Source organism: Bacidia gigantensis (genome assembly GCF_019456465.1).
Source record: "Bacidia gigantensis strain McMullin 20006 chromosome Unknown contig_245, whole genome shotgun sequence".
In the NCBI taxonomy this organism is placed as follows: Eukaryota; Fungi; Ascomycota; class Lecanoromycetes; order Lecanorales; family Ramalinaceae; genus Bacidia; species Bacidia gigantensis.
This window is the reverse complement of record NW_025408601.1, coordinates 419,602-436,654: the sequence shown is the minus strand read 5'-3', so window position 1 is coordinate 436,654 and position 17,053 is coordinate 419,602. Positions and strand designations below refer to the sequence as shown.

General features: G+C 48.8%; 6 protein-coding genes across 6 annotated transcripts; 2 read left to right on the top strand and 4 right to left on the bottom strand.

Annotated features, from left to right (window-relative positions):
- Positions 1 to 888: 888 nt before the first annotated feature.
- Positions 889 to 2,338, top strand: KY384_005231 (uncharacterized protein; the record flags this gene model as incomplete). The annotated part of the gene is made up of 3 exons (XM_044813732.1): positions 889 to 1,181; positions 1,235 to 1,703; positions 1,754 to 2,338. The coding sequence occupies 3 exons, from the start codon at positions 889 to 891 to the stop codon at positions 2,336 to 2,338; spliced, it is 1,347 nt and encodes a 448-aa protein (XP_044669033.1).
- A 2,457-nt stretch (positions 2,339 to 4,795) lies between these two features.
- On the bottom strand, positions 4,796 to 5,440 carry UBC7 (Ubiquitin-conjugating enzyme E2 7; the record flags this gene model as incomplete). Its single annotated transcript, XM_044813731.1, has 2 exons — positions 4,796 to 5,049; positions 5,194 to 5,440. The coding sequence occupies 2 exons, from the start codon at positions 5,438 to 5,440 to the stop codon at positions 4,796 to 4,798; spliced, it is 501 nt and encodes a 166-aa protein (XP_044669032.1).
- A 424-nt stretch (positions 5,441 to 5,864) lies between these two features.
- Positions 5,865 to 7,564, bottom strand: KY384_005229 (uncharacterized protein; the record flags this gene model as incomplete). Its single annotated transcript, XM_044813730.1, has 2 exons — positions 5,865 to 6,947; positions 7,004 to 7,564. The coding sequence occupies 2 exons, from the start codon at positions 7,562 to 7,564 to the stop codon at positions 5,865 to 5,867; spliced, it is 1,644 nt and encodes a 547-aa protein (XP_044669031.1).
- A 2,583-nt stretch (positions 7,565 to 10,147) lies between these two features.
- KY384_005228 (uncharacterized protein) lies at positions 10,148 to 10,599 on the bottom strand (the record flags this gene model as incomplete). The annotated part of the gene is made up of 2 exons (XM_044813729.1): positions 10,148 to 10,194; positions 10,245 to 10,599. The coding sequence occupies 2 exons, from the start codon at positions 10,597 to 10,599 to the stop codon at positions 10,148 to 10,150; spliced, it is 402 nt and encodes a 133-aa protein (XP_044669030.1).
- Positions 10,600 to 12,897: 2,298 nt separating this feature from the next.
- On the top strand, positions 12,898 to 14,279 carry KY384_005227 (uncharacterized protein; the record flags this gene model as incomplete). The annotated part of the gene is made up of 4 exons (XM_044813728.1): positions 12,898 to 13,242; positions 13,269 to 13,414; positions 13,465 to 13,934; positions 13,993 to 14,279. The coding sequence occupies 4 exons, from the start codon at positions 12,898 to 12,900 to the stop codon at positions 14,277 to 14,279; spliced, it is 1,248 nt and encodes a 415-aa protein (XP_044669029.1).
- A 1,116-nt stretch (positions 14,280 to 15,395) lies between these two features.
- Positions 15,396 to 16,788, bottom strand: KY384_005226 (uncharacterized protein; the record flags this gene model as incomplete). Its single annotated transcript, XM_044813727.1, has 2 exons — positions 15,396 to 15,950; positions 16,000 to 16,788. 2 exons carry the CDS (start codon positions 16,786 to 16,788, stop codon positions 15,396 to 15,398), a joined length of 1,344 nt encoding a protein of 447 aa, XP_044669028.1.
- Between the last annotated feature and the right edge of the window lie 265 nt (positions 16,789 to 17,053).

Here is a 17,053-nt window from a genome sequence, read left to right as displayed (position 1 = left end):
GCCAGGTCCATTTTGGGATGTTGTCAGGATCCAGATCATTGGGGAGAAACTTCACAGAAAAGTTCAAGTCCATCTCTGGACGCGCCAAGACAAACGTCGATCGCTGGCACCCCATTAACCTACACCATCTGAGGTGTGCCATTCTCGAGATGACATCTTGAGCCACGAAGCCAAACCACGCCAGGCCATTCTGCACACCTGCCAGTCCGTCACATACAGACGTGCTCTGTATGACGGGACAAGAGCCTAACAGTCGCCATCAATGCAGCAAACGCACTATGCCTTGACAACACTGCTATCGTGAGTCTTTACTGACGAGACTCCATGAGCGACATGCAGGAACGCAAGTGCTTTGCACGACCGCTTCCCGGCATGATTGTACGATCAGCACCTCGGATGTGAAAGAAAGCCTGGGCTCACTGCACTACTACTACTGGGCTGCAGCCTATAGCCCTGAAGCCCACCAACGGTGCCGCATGCATGCACAGCGGGCACTACCCAAAGACACCCAATGGAAGCCGTCAAAGACAGATGCTAGCAAGAAGTCAAACATGCCAAACCTTTAAGCTTCTAAAGAAAGCACACCCTAGGCTACATCTAGACCCATAAAGCGGAGGACCTTCCGGCCTAATCTACATAGCTTCCTGCCAAGCTGCTTTGCGAGTGGGAAAGGGAGAGCTAGCAAGGTTTGGGGGCGAAGCAACAGTGGCACCATTTCGGCTGAGGGAAATGAATGGCAGTATTTATCCAAGGGGACCGCTGGTCGGTGACTCAAGTGTTCAGGCTCCTGCTCGCTCGTTGTCCATTGGCCTTTTGGTTGTATATCTCTAAAGTACGCGTACTTGCTTCTTATAATTTCGCGTTAGCATTCGGTAGACAAAAGCAGTCATGGCACCAAAAGGCGGAGGCGGTCATGGAGGCGGTGGGCGTAGCAGCTCAGGAGGAAGTTCATTCTCCTCCGGGAGCTCAAGTCCTTGGCTTCGAAAGACAGAAACCCTTGGCTCGGGTTTCCACGATGGCCTTTCTGTCGCACTGATCGTCTTTGCGATCATCTTCTTCATCGTCCTTGTAGGCATCAAGTTTTGGGCAGCGTCAAAAAAGAAAACCTTCAAAAATGTCGAGGTCGGGAAGCGTGTGATGAACACAATTGCTTGGAGCCCTGCCGTATGGTTTGGAATAATGTAAGACTTTCAGCCTGCCTCATTAGAATTGGACTCTAATGGATGTTTGACAGCTACTACGCTTTCGAATTCACGTCAGGCATCATCGAAGAGAACCAAACCGTAGTGGCCACCGTCTACTACCTAATACGCTTCATCATCCTCAGTCTGGGTTTCTTAGCTGAAATATTCCTACTGGTGGCAGTATATGCCCTACTCAATCAATTGTTCCTCCATCCGAATGGACCGAGTGACGCCAAAGCCTCCCTCAAGCGCAAGGTCTTTATCATACATATGTTGGTCTGTGCTATTTTAACGGCGCTGTACATCGCCTTTTTCGCCTACGGTATCAAGATAGTCATCGACGCCGTGAACCATTCTTCGGGCAGGTATCTCAGTTATGGCGTTAACTCTGATGACTCAAATACACAAAACAACATTGATTTGGCTTATGAGGCTATCTACTTTGTTTGTAGTGTGGAGATATTTGTCGCAAGCATATTCCTCCTCATAACTGCTTCAAAGCGAGGGTTTCCGCAGAAGGTAGGTCAAGTCCTTTGAACATTTAGCACGCTCTGACTGACGCCGAATAGGTCGCTGCCTTCTTCGTCGGACTCGTAGCGTTCCCTCTTTTCGTCCGCACAATCTTTATCCTCGCCTTCACCGTTGTGTTGACGGAGACTTCCTCTGGAATCTCTAGCCCGGCGATTGGGGCGGAGAGCTTCATTGTAGGGTTAATGAACATGCTGACGTACGCCGGTATCGTCGTGGTTTGCAGTCAATTAGTCGAGCTAGCTCAGAAACCTTGGGGTGCCGCTCCACCGAACAGTCAGCCTGCCCCAATGGTGCAAAATGGGACTATGCCTCCTCAGCAGTACGCTGCTGCGCAGCCGTACCCACAACAACCAGTCTACGGAGCTCCGCAGCAGTACCCTGCAAACTCTACAAGTCCGCAGCAATACGGAGCGCCTCAGCAGTATTCATCCCCTCCATCTACGGTGTACACACCGCCTCCTGGTCAACAACCGGCCCCACAGCACTACTCTCCGCCTCCTCAGCAGGTGTACCAACCACCGCCGCAACAACTGCAGGGACAGCCACTCTATGGCGCTCCGCAGGAAGTCAAGCCTCACAACACCATGGCTCAAGCTTATGAAATGCCACATGCTCGCAGTTAAGCGATGATTGAAGCATTTGAATTGGGTTATAATCTTTCGAGCGCATCCTTACCACGAAATGTTGGAGCAGTTTTGGTTTTAGCTCTGCTTTGATACCCCTATTTGTACTCAAAATTGGTTAATGCATGTCTTTAGCAAGTAGCATCAATGAAATTATGCCTTCCAACTATCTTTGACCATGAGGATGTGAGTTTCACGATAATGTCCAGTGCGAACACCGACCCCCGGTCACGCGGCTGGCGGCCATAAAGACTTGGTTCTCTAAGTGAGCCTTCTCTGATGTGTTAGATCAAGCTGCGCGCCGTCTTCTTAGCCAGCACCCATATTTGTTGAGGCACAACTTAAAGGGTTCTCTTACTAAGAGGGTTTAATCTATATATAACCATAAAAGGCAATCCCTCCCTGTAACAACGTCGCGCAAGGAGATGTTGATTGCAATAATATGCAATTCGCAGAGAAGGCGCCTGAGGTTTATTAACAGCTAGGATTTGGACTTATTTACCTTGAGAATTTATTAAGTCCTACCATTTCGCCTTCTCTAGCTGTCTCTCCTCGTTGAGAAGCCTGTTCTATTAAGATCTCATAGTATTTCTTGCCTTCTCTCATGCTTCAATCTGGTCTCTAGGTCGAGTGGAACAAGTCTGTGAATGACAAAATGTGAGAATTTGACAGTCTTATCCAGGTGAGTGAAGTTATGGCGCTTTGACATTGGTGATGAGTTGTGTTGGTCTGCTACCCTCGTTCTTTACTTCGGTTCATCAAAACCTGCTTGGTACCATTATAACACTTGATTTTTGCGGTTTTATTAGTACAAGCATGGTTTGGCAAAGATCAAACGAATTACACTCGGTCGGCTGAGAAGCGAAACTGTTATGGAATAGGAATCTTAGAAAGATGTTTTGTTGGATAGGCACTGTTATCAGATAGGTTTGTGAAATAAGACTGCTAAAGAGGAAGTCTTTACCTCACCTGCTATCTCAAGAAATGAAAATATTTGGCACTATCTTCCCAACCTCTTGCTGATCCTTATTAAATTTTTTTCACATTTTAGCACTTTGCAACGTGCCTTCCCCTCTTCTGCCTAATATTAAGAGCAATTATTTAAACTTTCTTGTTTTTATCTAGGAGGCCTTCTCCTGCGTTGCCACTTTAATAAGATGCCATCTCCAACCTCAAGATTTTTGCGAGAGTCCTCCCGAGCCATATTAGAGGGCTCTAGGACCTTGTCAATAATCTAACAATGTGCGTTTCTGACATCATAGTGAGTTGTGTCAACTTGTTGCAACGCAATCAACTAGCATGTCCAAGAGAGGGATGTGTACTCTGACTATTCCAAGAGAAGTGTCGTAGCAGTCTCATCGTAGATGCCCTGAAAATGACACCTATGTTCGAACGAATAAGTCACAAAGCCTTTGACTCGGATGGTTTGCTTGGGTTGGTTTGAACTGCTAGTAAGTTGACCTTTAGCATGAGATTTCATGTTTGAGCATATCTTGGAAATGCAGTGGTCACTGTTTGAGCCATCAAGTAAACCTGGTGGATTCATGCTCATTCCCTATCTCGGTCCTCTGCAAGGCATTGTCAGATTACAGCAGGTATGACCAGGATTTTCTGAGATAGCTGATTCGATTTCGAGGACCTGATTGTTGCAATTCAACACATGCATTTATTGTAATCAGAAAAGGCACGGTGAAAGGACATGATCGAGCCCACTGAAATGCATCTATCAGATCAAACGATAAGTAGATTCAAGGCTTTGTTTTGCTCCTCTTTTGACCTGGTGGATCATTTTTTATGTTTGAAAATTTATGAAACATTGTATAGCAGATGAGAACGCTCGGAGATAAATGAGGGAAACTCACAGCCATCATAATGTCTCGAGCCTTTTTCATTGTTGGCCTGCCACCGCCGTACCTTGAGGTTCCTGTTGCTTCTTCACAGCACCCAGATGTGAATCGCTTTTAGTTCATCCGCCACCTGGTCGTAGATCAAGCTAGAAATTGGGTTGTAGTAGCAGCCGCATAATCGTGTACTGGCATCTGAGCCTGGTTGCAGGATTTTCTTCCTGGCCACTTAGGAGCCTGTTAATACCGACATGTCTCGTCGTCAGGATGAATGCTCATATGCCAGCGACGGCATCAACATAGCAACAGACATGAAGATAGCCAGTCTTGAGACCAAAAGAAATTCTTTTCAATGAATTGGAAAAGCAAGCACGGTAGCGATTTGCCCGTACATCAACACAAGAGCCCACATCCAGCTTATGCATCCAGGGAAAAGGTGACCGGCCCACCAAGCGCCTTGCTAAAAGGACCTCCCATACCAATATTATGCTCTCTTGACCCACAACCCTCTGTGCCCCTCTCCATCATGCCGAGCAGCAAATCACGCCCATTGTCTATCCAAACCCACTCCCACTTCCACCCCCAACAATCCCACACCTCTTTTCCCCCTCCCTTACAATCCCAAACTAGCCCTCACACTCTCCCTAACCCTCCGATCAAACTCCGGTCTTCGCTCCCTCCACATCTTGGCCGCCTCCACATTCGCCGGACTCTCATCATTCGGTTCTGCCAGCATGCTCATCACACTAATAAGTATCTTCTCCACGCTCTGTATCGGTGACCACCGCTCCGACGCCTTCTCATAGTGCATAGGATCGTCGCCGGGCGCGTGGAGGATCGAGATGCAGACTTCGCCGTTGGGGTAGACTGTTTCACCGACAAAATGATCAGCAAGTTTCTCTTACCCCTTTCCCCCCAGCCCCCTTAACCACTGCTAGAAGGAGAGTATATAAGAGCAAAGATGCGGGGAAGGGGAAGGGGCGGGGAGCGGAGGGGATGGGACAGATGTACCATTCGGATGCCACAACTTCCCCACGAACGTCATCTTTGGTGGACTGAGCGGGTAGTCTTTCGGAAACTTGAGCTCGGCGGGGAATATGCCGCCCTCATACGGTGTTCCCTCGGGGCCTTGTATGAGCGCTTCCCAGAGGAAAAGGTTTTCTTCTGAGACGGGCCCGGCGGTGATACCCTCCACGCTGCCTTGGGATAGAGTGCGGTATTCGTGGAAGAGGCGCTTGGAGGCGAGAGCGGAGGCCATTGTGGCTTGATGGGGGAGGGCTGGTGGGGGAGGAGTATGTATGAGGATGAGGGTGGGCGGGGGTTGGTGTCAGCAGTGGGGCGGGGCGGGGACGGATGCTGCAGGTCTCTCAATGATGAAAAGTCGCTCGGGTGGCTCAAAATTGGTGTAATGATAATTGACCACTTCTACGTAGCCTAGAGAAGTTTACGGATGTTGGCCATACGTGTCAATAAAGTCAGAAACATTCTTCAGTGAGCCATATCAATGAGTGCTAATACATGATGATCCAAGCGGAATATCTCTATAACAATGATTGATTTTCATTAAATTGACCATATTGGTCTATCATTTACGAGGCAATGCAGCCATTTTAGTTCATGCCCCTCTTTCATCCAATTTCCAGCGCCGACGCTCAAACTTTGGTTGGCAACACCACCCTCAATCAAGAATTTAATAAATCATCAAACCAGCTGCCTCCGCCGTCTCCTCCCCCAGCTCCGCCAGCATCACCTGAGTCCTGACTCCAAGGATTATTGTCCCGACCCCACATGTCTGGGGAATCTTGGCTATCTTCACCTTGATAGGGTTGCTCTTGTTCCTGTGGCGGTTGCTGCTCCTGCTCTCCATAGGCGCCTCTCTGCATAGCTTCGTACCCCGCCAAACTCCCTGCACCAGCAGCTGCGCTGCCCTCCTTCCCCGGAAGACCGTCAACCTCATATCCGGTCAGGCCTTTATCTGCAGTCCCTTCAACAGCGCCTGCCTCGGCTCCAGCTTCTGCTGCGCCGGCTTCGGCAGCTCCAGCGCCGGCAGCTTCTCCCCCGCCAGGAAGCCAGACCGGCCACATACCACCCATCAATCCGCCGCCTCCGGCCTTTCTGCTGAAGTAGTCGAAATCGATACTGACAGCAGTGGCAAGCATGACAGCACGCTGGTCGAGTGTCATACCCGGCGTCTCAGCTGGCTGCATCTGACCCGTTTTCGAGATTAGATGGTTTGGTTCCTCAGCTAAGCCTGCGGCGTCCATGCGCAAGGCGTATACGCCGGTGTCGGTGAATATTTCACGACCAAAGCCTTTGAAGTTTCTGTTGACGCTGCCCAAGAGCTTTTGGTCGGATGACATGAGTGAGAAGTCCCAGGACAGCCAGCGTTCATCCACGTAGGCAAATTGACCATACTCGCCCCCACTGTTTGGGGCTTCCGATGAAGATGGCTCCAGAGCCGTTGTGTTGGACAACGGTAGCGTGCCAGAGGTAAGCTGCTGTGTCGACGGATCTGGAGAGTTACGATGGATGAACAAATTGTATTTTCGACGTAACGGGGCCCACTGTTGTTGGGCTTCGCCAATGATCTGCATTTCTGATAGTGGAAGTTGGGAGATCCTTGCAGCGTCTGCATTGATGTCCGTACTTAGGCCGCCTGGGGTTATGGGTGATACTGCAGTAGATGATGACGGAGCGTAGTCGCCAGGCTTTACTGGATCATATATGCCAATGCGACTCGAGATCCAGGAGAAGGGTCGATGGAACTGTCATAATAGCATCAGCCAACGACTCCTTTGCCATTAAATACACCTTGGCTCACCCTCAAGACTTCCTTCCCATGGCGGTCGAATACGTGCGTTTCAAAGCTCCTGTGTGTGCTGAAAAATTGTCTCTTCATCATGTTGCCCATGCCTAGATCTTTCTCGGCCATGAAACCAATATGCTGCCCTTGAGGATCCATAATCACATATTTGTTTGCTTGTTCGAAGCCGATCATGATGTCCATCAGCTCCAGCTGTCGTGTTACTACTATGGAGGAGTTCGCCAGTATGCCAAAGGCGGGATGCTTTTCATTGAGGACGCCATTTGGGTCTTCTGGTACATGTACAGGAGATAGCAAATTGATTTTAGCGGGATCTGCATCTTGTAGAGCTGAGGATAACGCCTCAGATGGCGATGGTTTCTTTTCTTGAGGTGGCTGCGACTGGCTCGAATTATTGAAGCGTGGCGAGGTCGAGTATGGCAACCGTTGATGAGGCGCGTTGACCTTTCTCCAAGTAATAGGCGGCCTGAGATCTGGCAGCTTCCGAGCTGCAAAGCCTGCTTGCAAAAAGGAGCTCGATCGCCTGATCGTCCCTGAGTGTATATTGAGGGGAGGCATGGAAGTGCGTAAGAGGTTGAGGATGGGAGGACCGGAAAAGATCATTTATAACACCTTAAATATTACGTTACAAATGGACATGCGATTGTTCAAACTTCAGAATGATGAATTGGGATAGAGCTTCACGAATGTCTACAAATTATGTTTTACCTATTAGAACATGTGAAATTTATTGAGAAATAGCCCTTAATTTCCGACTTGCAAACTCTCCCCCTTGCATTCTAAGTACAATCAGGGGAGGTTGATTCTGGAATAAGGCATGATCCAGACCATCCAGATTCGTCTATTGTACTTCAGTATGTCACCCTGGTATGAAACACATCCGTTCATTGCATATGCTCAAAATGTGCGATTAACTGCAGGTGTTTCTCTTGGATACCTTCTCAGATCGTCCGAAGACGACCAGGCATTCAATCACCCATCATGAGAGTCTCCAGGCGAATGGTGATGTTGAGGCTCCTATGTAGCGAAGGAGGAAGACAAGCAAAAGCAACATATATATTTGTGCTGGGATCAACGAGTTTTCATTGGTCAGAAGGCCGAGGTTGCCGCGCTCCTCCGCTCCGCAAAGCATCATCGAACAACCATTATCGTGCAACAGATGCATTGAGACCAGGGAGCAACAATGCTCATCCATAGATTGGCCCAGCAGCCTACGCGGAGGCGTATGTTCTCCGATACCCTTTGCTTAAACATTCAGTGCTAATATTGTGCAGTCTTTACCGCTCCACCACTCTCATCGAAATCCCTCCTCCCGCCCATATTGTCGCAAACAGCCTGCCTACAGAAGCGGTATGCTCATTGATTCTAAGTCTCATTTGCCTTTCCGATCAATTGACTGATTTCTTGTTGCATAGTCACGCAGCCTTTGCTCCCTCCAAGACCCCATCCCAATCCACCACTCCTGCCTCCACAAATACCGCCTACGACATTCTCGCCAAACAACGCCTGAACCGGCCCATATCCCCCCATCTCTCCATCTACCGACCGCAAGTGACTTGGTATCTCTCAGCTTTGAACCGCGTGACCGGCTGCACTGTATCAGGTGCCTTCTACCTCTTCGGCTTCTCCTACCTCGTCTCCCCACTATTCGGCTGGCATCTCGAGAGTGCGCATCTGGCTGAGATCGTAGGAGGATGGAGCCAATGGGTGAAAATCCCGGTGAAATTTACGGTCGCGATGCCGTTCGTGTTCCATAGTCTGAACGGGGTTAGGCATCTGGTTTGGGACACGGGGAGGGAATTTGGGAATGTGCAGGTAATGAGGACAGGATGGGCAGTCGTTGGTTTGACTGTCTTGGGAAGTGGGATTTTGGCGTACATTTGATTAAAGTGATTGCAAGACAAGAGTGCTTGGGCTGCTTTATTGCAGGGATTCAGTGTATATATTGCAATGAAGCATGAATGAACAATTCAGTGAGAGGAATCAGGGATCTTTTTGCGAGACTTTCGCGATCCAATTGCGGTTACATACAATCCTTTTTGTTTTCTAAATCACCGCTGACTGGTCACAGCTTCCAGTGCTACCCCAAAGTCTAATACCTCTGTTCAGATACCCTACCGCCGCCTGGTATAGAAGTGAAGTCTGTCGCGTACATGAACAAAAATGATAAATGGTAAGATTCAACACGAGCAGTCATCCTGCGAACACTGCGCCCCACATTCGACATTATCAGGCCATTCTCTATTTCCGTGCTGTTCTCGATTTTGGCAGAAGTACATGCGCTTGTGGTGATGCACACCCCGAGATGGCGTTAGTGGTGTCCTAAAGTGAAGTGGGAGGCCGCCGGTATCTTGGTAGGGGATATGGCAGTGGGCAAGAGATGTTCGCTTCCAGGCGTCGTTGGAGGTCTTGGAATGATCAAAAAGCATTGGCGACAGCGAGATCGCTCAGGACTTGGAGGTGGGGCAGGAGGTGGCTTTGGCCATGGGCCTTTTGGTGGTCGTGGATCGCCCGCTGCCATTGATCTTCTTGTGATGGGTTCGGCTGAAGTAGTAAGCGTGATTGGAGTGTAAAAGGCGCAGGCGTTTCAAGACGTAGATGGGAATAATGGAGGAATTGGAAGGGCTTTGATATGATGAATAGAACCTAGACAGCCAGAAATATTGCCCCTTGATATACCTTGTTGAAATGAGAGACCACTTCGTCGGATGCGATATCTTGGTGAAATCCAAATAATGAGGTATGTCTGCATAATCATGAGATGGAATCTTTTAGACCACCATTATTTGAGCATTGTCATTTGAAGCCATTCGATGTTGTCCAAGTGAGTGCCCAGCGGGTTGCTGCTGCAATCACAACGTCATTCAATCGTAGCAAATGGGATCGAATGCCGTATCCACTGCGAGATTGACAGCTGCAGGAGGGAAAAGGCCATGAGAGCCTGAAAATACTGGAAATATTGGAAAATCGAGAACCCGCAACGTGGAGCTTTTGTTAGCAACCGGGAATAAAGAACATGCATAGCCTCCACGCAATGATTAAGTTGCCCTTGAAACGGGTCGAGAACCGATTGACGTTAAGAGCGAAGAGCACAGGTTTTAATTTGTTTCTATTGGCAGAAGCTTAAGGCTGAACACTGTTTTAGAAAACATCTGGAGAATCGTAGATAACAGGTCTGACTAATGTTCCTGTGTCAAATTTAGCAGCAGCCCACGTGCACAGTTCGAGCTCCACTCACCGTGGACTGAGGCAGCCTGCCGCTTGGATACCATTAATGATTCCGAAAACTGGAATGATGCACGCCGCCGCATCAGGTCTTGATCAGGAGGAGGACTTGGCGGTGGGGAGATTGGAAGCTCAGGTCCGACGCTGTTGGCTGTCAAGGCATCTTGTCGCATTGTGGCTGCAATGATCGATGGCGTCTGTGGCGTCGGAGGTGGGTTGACCGGGAGTGACGGAGATGATCTTGCTTTCTCTTGCGGTTTGCCGTGATTCGACCCGTCACGCTGCACATCCGAGGTTGGGGGCTCGGCTAACGGGCTTGGTGGACGATCAAGGAGAAGCGGCGCTATGGCCTTTGATTGCTCAGACATGATCGTTATTGCTTCCAGAGCTGTCCCAGATGAATATGAATGATATTGCGACGAGAACGTCAGCCTGGAAATGTATGACGGTTGCTGGGTTCTTAAATCCCAGCGTCTTACTAGCGCGTCTGCCCGTCGTCTCCTCGAAGCCTCATACCGACTTGCCACGTAAGGATGCGCTCAGACGCATGTCGTTCAAAGAGGAGATTCTAAACGGTGCCCGAGATGGCTTATGCTAGTGCCAATGGCAAGGCTCGGGAGCGACAGGCACCCGCTGTCCGGTCGTAGGGGGAGTGCGGCTGTCGTAGACAAGGCCACTCGTCTGAGCCACAGGTTTGCTGCAGGTTTGCTTATGTATGTACGTATGGTACTATGGTTGCTTGGGACGCTTTGCCGAATAGTGCGAATGAGGTCGTATCCCTGGCTTGCATATTGGTGCCCGATGTGGCGGGACGCGGCACGATCTATGCAGGTCAGCATGCAGCTATAGCAGGGCAGTAGGATCCAGGCACGGGCGATAGAAGTGCTAGGGAAGAAGCAGATCGCTAGTATATTGTGGTCGATAGCTCTGTGGAAGCGAGAAAAGTCTGATATGCGGCGCTAGGGACTATAGTCGACCTTCGTTGGGGACGCTTGATAGTGTCAAAAGTCAACAGCCAGCGATTCCCGGGTATGCAAGTGTTGAGGTAGATACGGAAAGATATGTTGATGATGCCCAAGTGTGTCAAAGCACACAATCACCATGGGCTTTTACCACCGAACTTTTGGCTAACAGGGAAAGGGAGGCAAAGGCTGGTCTGCATCGAGGTGCGGTAGAACAGGCACGGCTTGCCGCCCGCCTTGTTCTTTCTCAAGTGTTCCAAAGCCATGGCGGCAGTTGCGGACTGCGGTACGGGACCTTGCAGATGATTGCCCGTTTGACTTCCTGATGGTGAGGACAATGCGTGGGTTCTAGAAGGCGAGCGGTGAAGTCGGGTAGTATCGGCCTCAAAATCATATCACGCGAATACACTGATAGCAGAGACTACGATGCTCATGCCAGCGCAGTGGTGCACGATCACTGTCGTGGGGGACGTAAAGTGAAGACAAGAGTTGACGTTTAGGATGATTCCAGATAGACTTTGCGCCATTCCACAAGAGGCTAGAAAGAATCCCCCTGAGCCTTTGGGCTGGACTGCACGAAAATCGCTTGCTATCTCGTTGTCACTAAGGAGTCTACGAACATTTCAAATCCGGGTTAAGTGGGAAGCCTTCGACAGTTGTAATGTGTTTACGTAAGGCCCATGGACTCAGATCAACGCCTTTTACACAGGATGAGACCCCAGGAAAGAGCCACATCTTCAGGCTGCACGAATATGAGCCCTTACCACAAAATACCAAGAAACATGCCCAAGCTTGTATGAGATGACGTAAGTACCCTTTGAGTCAGCTTACATGAAATCGCTGTGCTGTTTACAGCTGTGCTCCAAATTTGCCACTTCACCATGAATCGTCGTTGTCGTTCCTAATGGCTTTAGGTATTAAGCTAGGCCTACAAGCCAAAGTTCGTATTTTGGTCTCACATACTGCCTTTTCCACACTAAAATATCCATTTGTAGGATTTATCCCTAATGTCAAGCCGGAAAGTAACATTGGACATTACGGCATGACATGGAGTGTGCCTTCAATCGCAACATCTTTGAATATCAAACACAGTTCCACGTCAAGCGCATTTACTACGATGACGCTCATGGGTAATCCAGTCTTGGACCTCTTTAAACTGTGCTCTTTCGCAATGTACAAATCCTTATGAAAATTACGTCGCCACTACATCGCACAAGGCGTATGATCGAGATCTTGAATATGTGCAGTCTTCTCGACGTAGGAAGTGGAGGCATACTCGAACATGTGAATCTGATAGATCATCGCGGGTTGGGATGACTTACGGCATATAAAGCTTGCAGAATCACCGTTGAAAAGGCGCTTTCATCCGAAATTGCGTACGATGGGTGTCTTATTGGTAAATGTGAGGAGCAATGGCTCAGAGTGCATTGTTGCTATATAGGGTAGGATCATTCCTTCTCCCTACAAATGCGTGAATTGAGCGGTATCAAACGCTGTGTGATTGTCATAATCTTTGGCAAGTGTCATGTCCAATTGCCCCGCAACATGTTTTCCAATGCCACGCCACTGTACTACACTTCATCTTTGGTTCACCAATGTCAATGTTGTATTATCTTCTCAAGTCACCACATTTAGCGCGAAATCTCCAGCTACAAATCTCTTGATTACGACCTCCTTCAACACTGATACCATAGCTGATCAACCATGGATCCCCTCGTCGTACAGCTGTGCGATGAGCTTGGGTTGACCTATGGAAAGCAGGCGGACCCCGCTTCTACCGGAGACCTGAAAAGCCTACTATCAGCAGTCCGATCACAACCTGCTGCATCGCCCATGCAATTGGCTATTGACCATCGGGAAATGTTGTCTTCAAAGACCTCATCACCAAATAATGCCGCATCCAAGAAGGAAGATGGTAAATCAGATAGGTTATTTAGATATTCTGCAGGTGGAACAAGACGACTAACGCATCTAATTCTCAGATTCATGTCGTTGCAAAAGCTCGTTGCCCATATCTGGCTATACAACGAGAGAGCTCAAGATAAATCCGTAAGACTCATTTGATGGGTTCCCAGACCGAGACCGAGGTAATGAAGCAACAGGACACTTACACCGAAGTAATCAAGGAACAGATAACTGACACCTCGGTAAACAAGCAACCGATCGAAGACACCTCGACCCCACAGCCCTCGTCACCCAGCGCTGATGGTCCCTTGACAAGGTATTACGCTTTCAAAAGCATCAGATACTTGACTGCTAAGTATCTTCAAGGCTCAAGAAGCGACATCCTACGATCATCGAATGCCTTGTTACTGCCGGTTGCGGGCCAGATCTGCCTCTTATTTTTGAATCTGTCGACGACATGAGTCAACATGTGAGGCAAATGAACTGGCATAATCCTAAAAATCAGCCCATTGGAACGAGGTGTCTTTCTTGCTCAGGGAAGTTCCAACGCGTCGCCTATAGTGACTCTCAAACATATTTCGTGAGCACCACAGAACAGCTCGAAGTCGTCAGGTTCAGGGTCCTTGGAAAGTATGCTGGCTGGGCGTTGATGCAGGAAGATGGGCTCTGCATGTACGTGATACCTTCCGATGGCAACGGAACAAAGGGCCGTGGATACCACGCCTTCCTTGGTGAAGATTTGGGGTTCACCATGGAACCAATTGCTGTTTCTTCAAACTCGATCGGGCCGCTATTCCGATTACCTGATGACATTCTCGAGTATAACAATGCCAAAGGTACGCTTCGCAATATCCCTTAGATGATCCAAAATTGACCGAAGGGCTTCGAATGAAGCGCTCACTAGGCTGAAGGCAGAGAATCCGACCGATAATCATGCGCATGATGACCGTGGCTACGTAGACCTCACTGATCCAGCTGACGAAGACGATCGTGAGCATCTCACGGGATCAGAGCGAAAGGTTGCAAGCTCTGACAGATATCCTAGGCGAAATCGCATCGAGCTCACCAAGTTAGATTGGACTGACGACTTGCATTTCGCTGGACCCAGTCCATCCAAAGCTCGCCTTTCAAAGAAATCCCGCGATCGAGACTATCGAGACTATCGTCAAAAAGTCTCATGAGCGAGAGAATTGAGCACGGTGAACTCCCCAATAAGTAAGGAGGTGTTTCTGATACGGATGTTTGCAATGTATGAATATGTTGACTTCAAGATCCTACTATAATGTACATCATACTGTTAATCAATTGTGATGTGCTGCGTCTTTGTCCCATTAATTTCACTGTTGCACTCCTATCACTACCATTCTCGCCAATCCCTACATCAGCATCTACAACTTGATATTTTGAGCAGACCCGATGAAGCGGTAACAGCGGATTCGGCCAAGGATGTGTTGACAACGACAATCAATCTACTGTGACTGTCCATTGGAAGTGTGAAAACAGAACAGGTAGCAACGATTGTGAGTACAAAGACTCCTGACTATTGCAACGCTGAAGTAAGTCATGAGAAAGGGAGTGTGCGTCTGTGAAGTGGAAGTAGCGACGCAGAAGTAGACTGTAAATGCAAGCTCTACGTGTTTATGGGAAGCTGATATGTCAGGGCGCAGGCGTCTCCTAGATCTTTGTCCTTGGTTTTGCGAGTTGTTGAAGGAGTTGAGAGTGTTCAAGGGGTAGTTTTAGAGGAACAAGTGTTTTCTTAAAACTTGGGAGTTATATGCCGCATTGTGAAGTTTATATCTTGCAGTATGGTGAACTTTGTAAGAGTCTTTGTCAGGGAATGCGTCCAATGCCAGTGACTTTTTCAGAACTTGACTCCCTCAAAGTGCTGTTTCTACCATCTTGAAAAGCAGCTAGAGGTGCTGTTCCTCTCGGAACAATGAAATGCCAGCGGTGATCTTTTCAATAGAAAATAGCAGAAACGACCTTTGATGACTTTTGGTGAATTTGAAAGATGCAGAAAGAGTTCTACTCAAACTTCATACTGACAGGTCAGGCGGATCGTGCTGCTGCGAGTGATTCTTTCCATCTTTTGGAGTTGTCTTTTCATGGCCTGCTCCGTATTCCTGGCGGAATTCAGCGCTCCACAAATGAGCAAGCAAATGATAGAATGTGTCTTGATATTGAAAATTGTATCAGTGGTAACACCATAGATTGCCCAATGGACGGGTCTTACATCACCCGATAGCCTCCCATTAAAACCAAAACTCCACGCTATAGATAAATTCTGTCAAAGGCCCTTACTCGCACTGCATGATCGCTTTGACGACCTTTGGCCGCCCCAAAGTCATGACCTTCTCTGCGAAGAGCGGCCCGATTTTATCTTCCAATCCAACCTTCATCTCCATCGCATGGCCATTCGCCATGCCATTCGCTGTGCCAACGATCTCTCCCTCGAGAGAAAGCAAGGTATCTAATAGAGCACTGACTATCATCTCGGCTTCTTTTCTCTTACCGTCGTCATTGCCTTCTATCGCGTCTCTTAGCAACCCTTCGTATTCTCTTAGATTTGGCACGATCAGGGCTCTTGTGACCTCTACGCCTCCCACTGCTTGTAGACCAATCATACCACCGTATTGTGAGCCTAGCGGCTTGGTGGGATCAAGGAAGTATTTGAGACATGTGCGTGCGAGTCGTGGCTTGAGCATGTGCGATGTTTTGCTGTAGCGTTTGGCGATAAGTCTGAGGAGCGATGCCGCTGTTTGCCGAAGAGAGTAAGAGGAGAGAGGGTCGTTTGGTGTGCCTAAGTTACGTCCCACTAGGCAAGTAAGGATGGGAGGGACAAGGGATGCGATCTGCAAACCGTCAGTCAGTTAGATCCGAACGTGAGGAAGAAGATCATACATATGGATCCAGAAAGAGGCTCTTGTTGCTTAGCATGGAATGCGTAAGCTCCATCATTTGAGTCAGGACTGAGATGTCCCTGGTACTATGCGTCACTTTCTCCGCAATGAATTGCACAAAATATGGGACTAGCTGGTGAAGACCAGGGTCGCTACCGACGCTTGCGAGCGCCGCGACACGATAGTCATTATTTCCGTCATCCAAAAGTGCACCACAGACCTTTTCAAAGTACTGTTGTAGCTCCTTAGAAAGCACGTGCTTGACTAGAGGTTTGACTGTCACATTGTCACCGCCGCTCATCGCAGCAAGATTTGGGTTGACATTCGCGCCTTTCGGTGCAAGCTCTTGATTCCGAGACTCTGCAGTGGTGGGATTCTGAGGTATAGAAGGCTGTACGCCCTCAACGGCAAGCCAGTGAGCTGTGAAGGTAATCTCTCTGGGCACTTTGGGTAGAGGCGCATTTATAAGCTTCTCGAATTCCATCTCTTCATCTTCGACGTAGTACAGCGGCTGCCCAGGACCAATAGATGCCTCGCCAAATCTCAACGGTCTGGTAGACTCATATCCGTACAGCGGCTCTACATCTAGAGCTCGTAATGCTTGCGAAATGTCTTGGGTTGTGAGCGTCGTACGTTTGCCATGGCGCATAAACTTGAGGGCTTCTTCGAGGACCTGAGACAATCGGTACTCGAGATCTGAAGTGAGCGCCCTAGAGGCTTCATCGCTGAGAGTGGGTATGCCGATTGACTCTGCAACATCTTTGATGTTTTCTGGATTCCAAACGGACATGATGCTTACACAGCTGCGTTTTTGGAGAGGCTACATCGATAGTAGACTGGTTTACATGTACCATGCGAGGCCGAAGTCCCAAATGACCTTCACTGGATTGCGTCTGGCTATGTGTGCAAATGGTGAAAATGTATACTGGATCGATGGCCATGCGGCGGTGCTTCCGGCAGCTCTTTTCACGTATGCGTAGAGACAGTCACATCTATGTTGCAACTATGCGATACGGAGCGGAATAACCATTGTCCGGGGCAACTTATAAATCTTC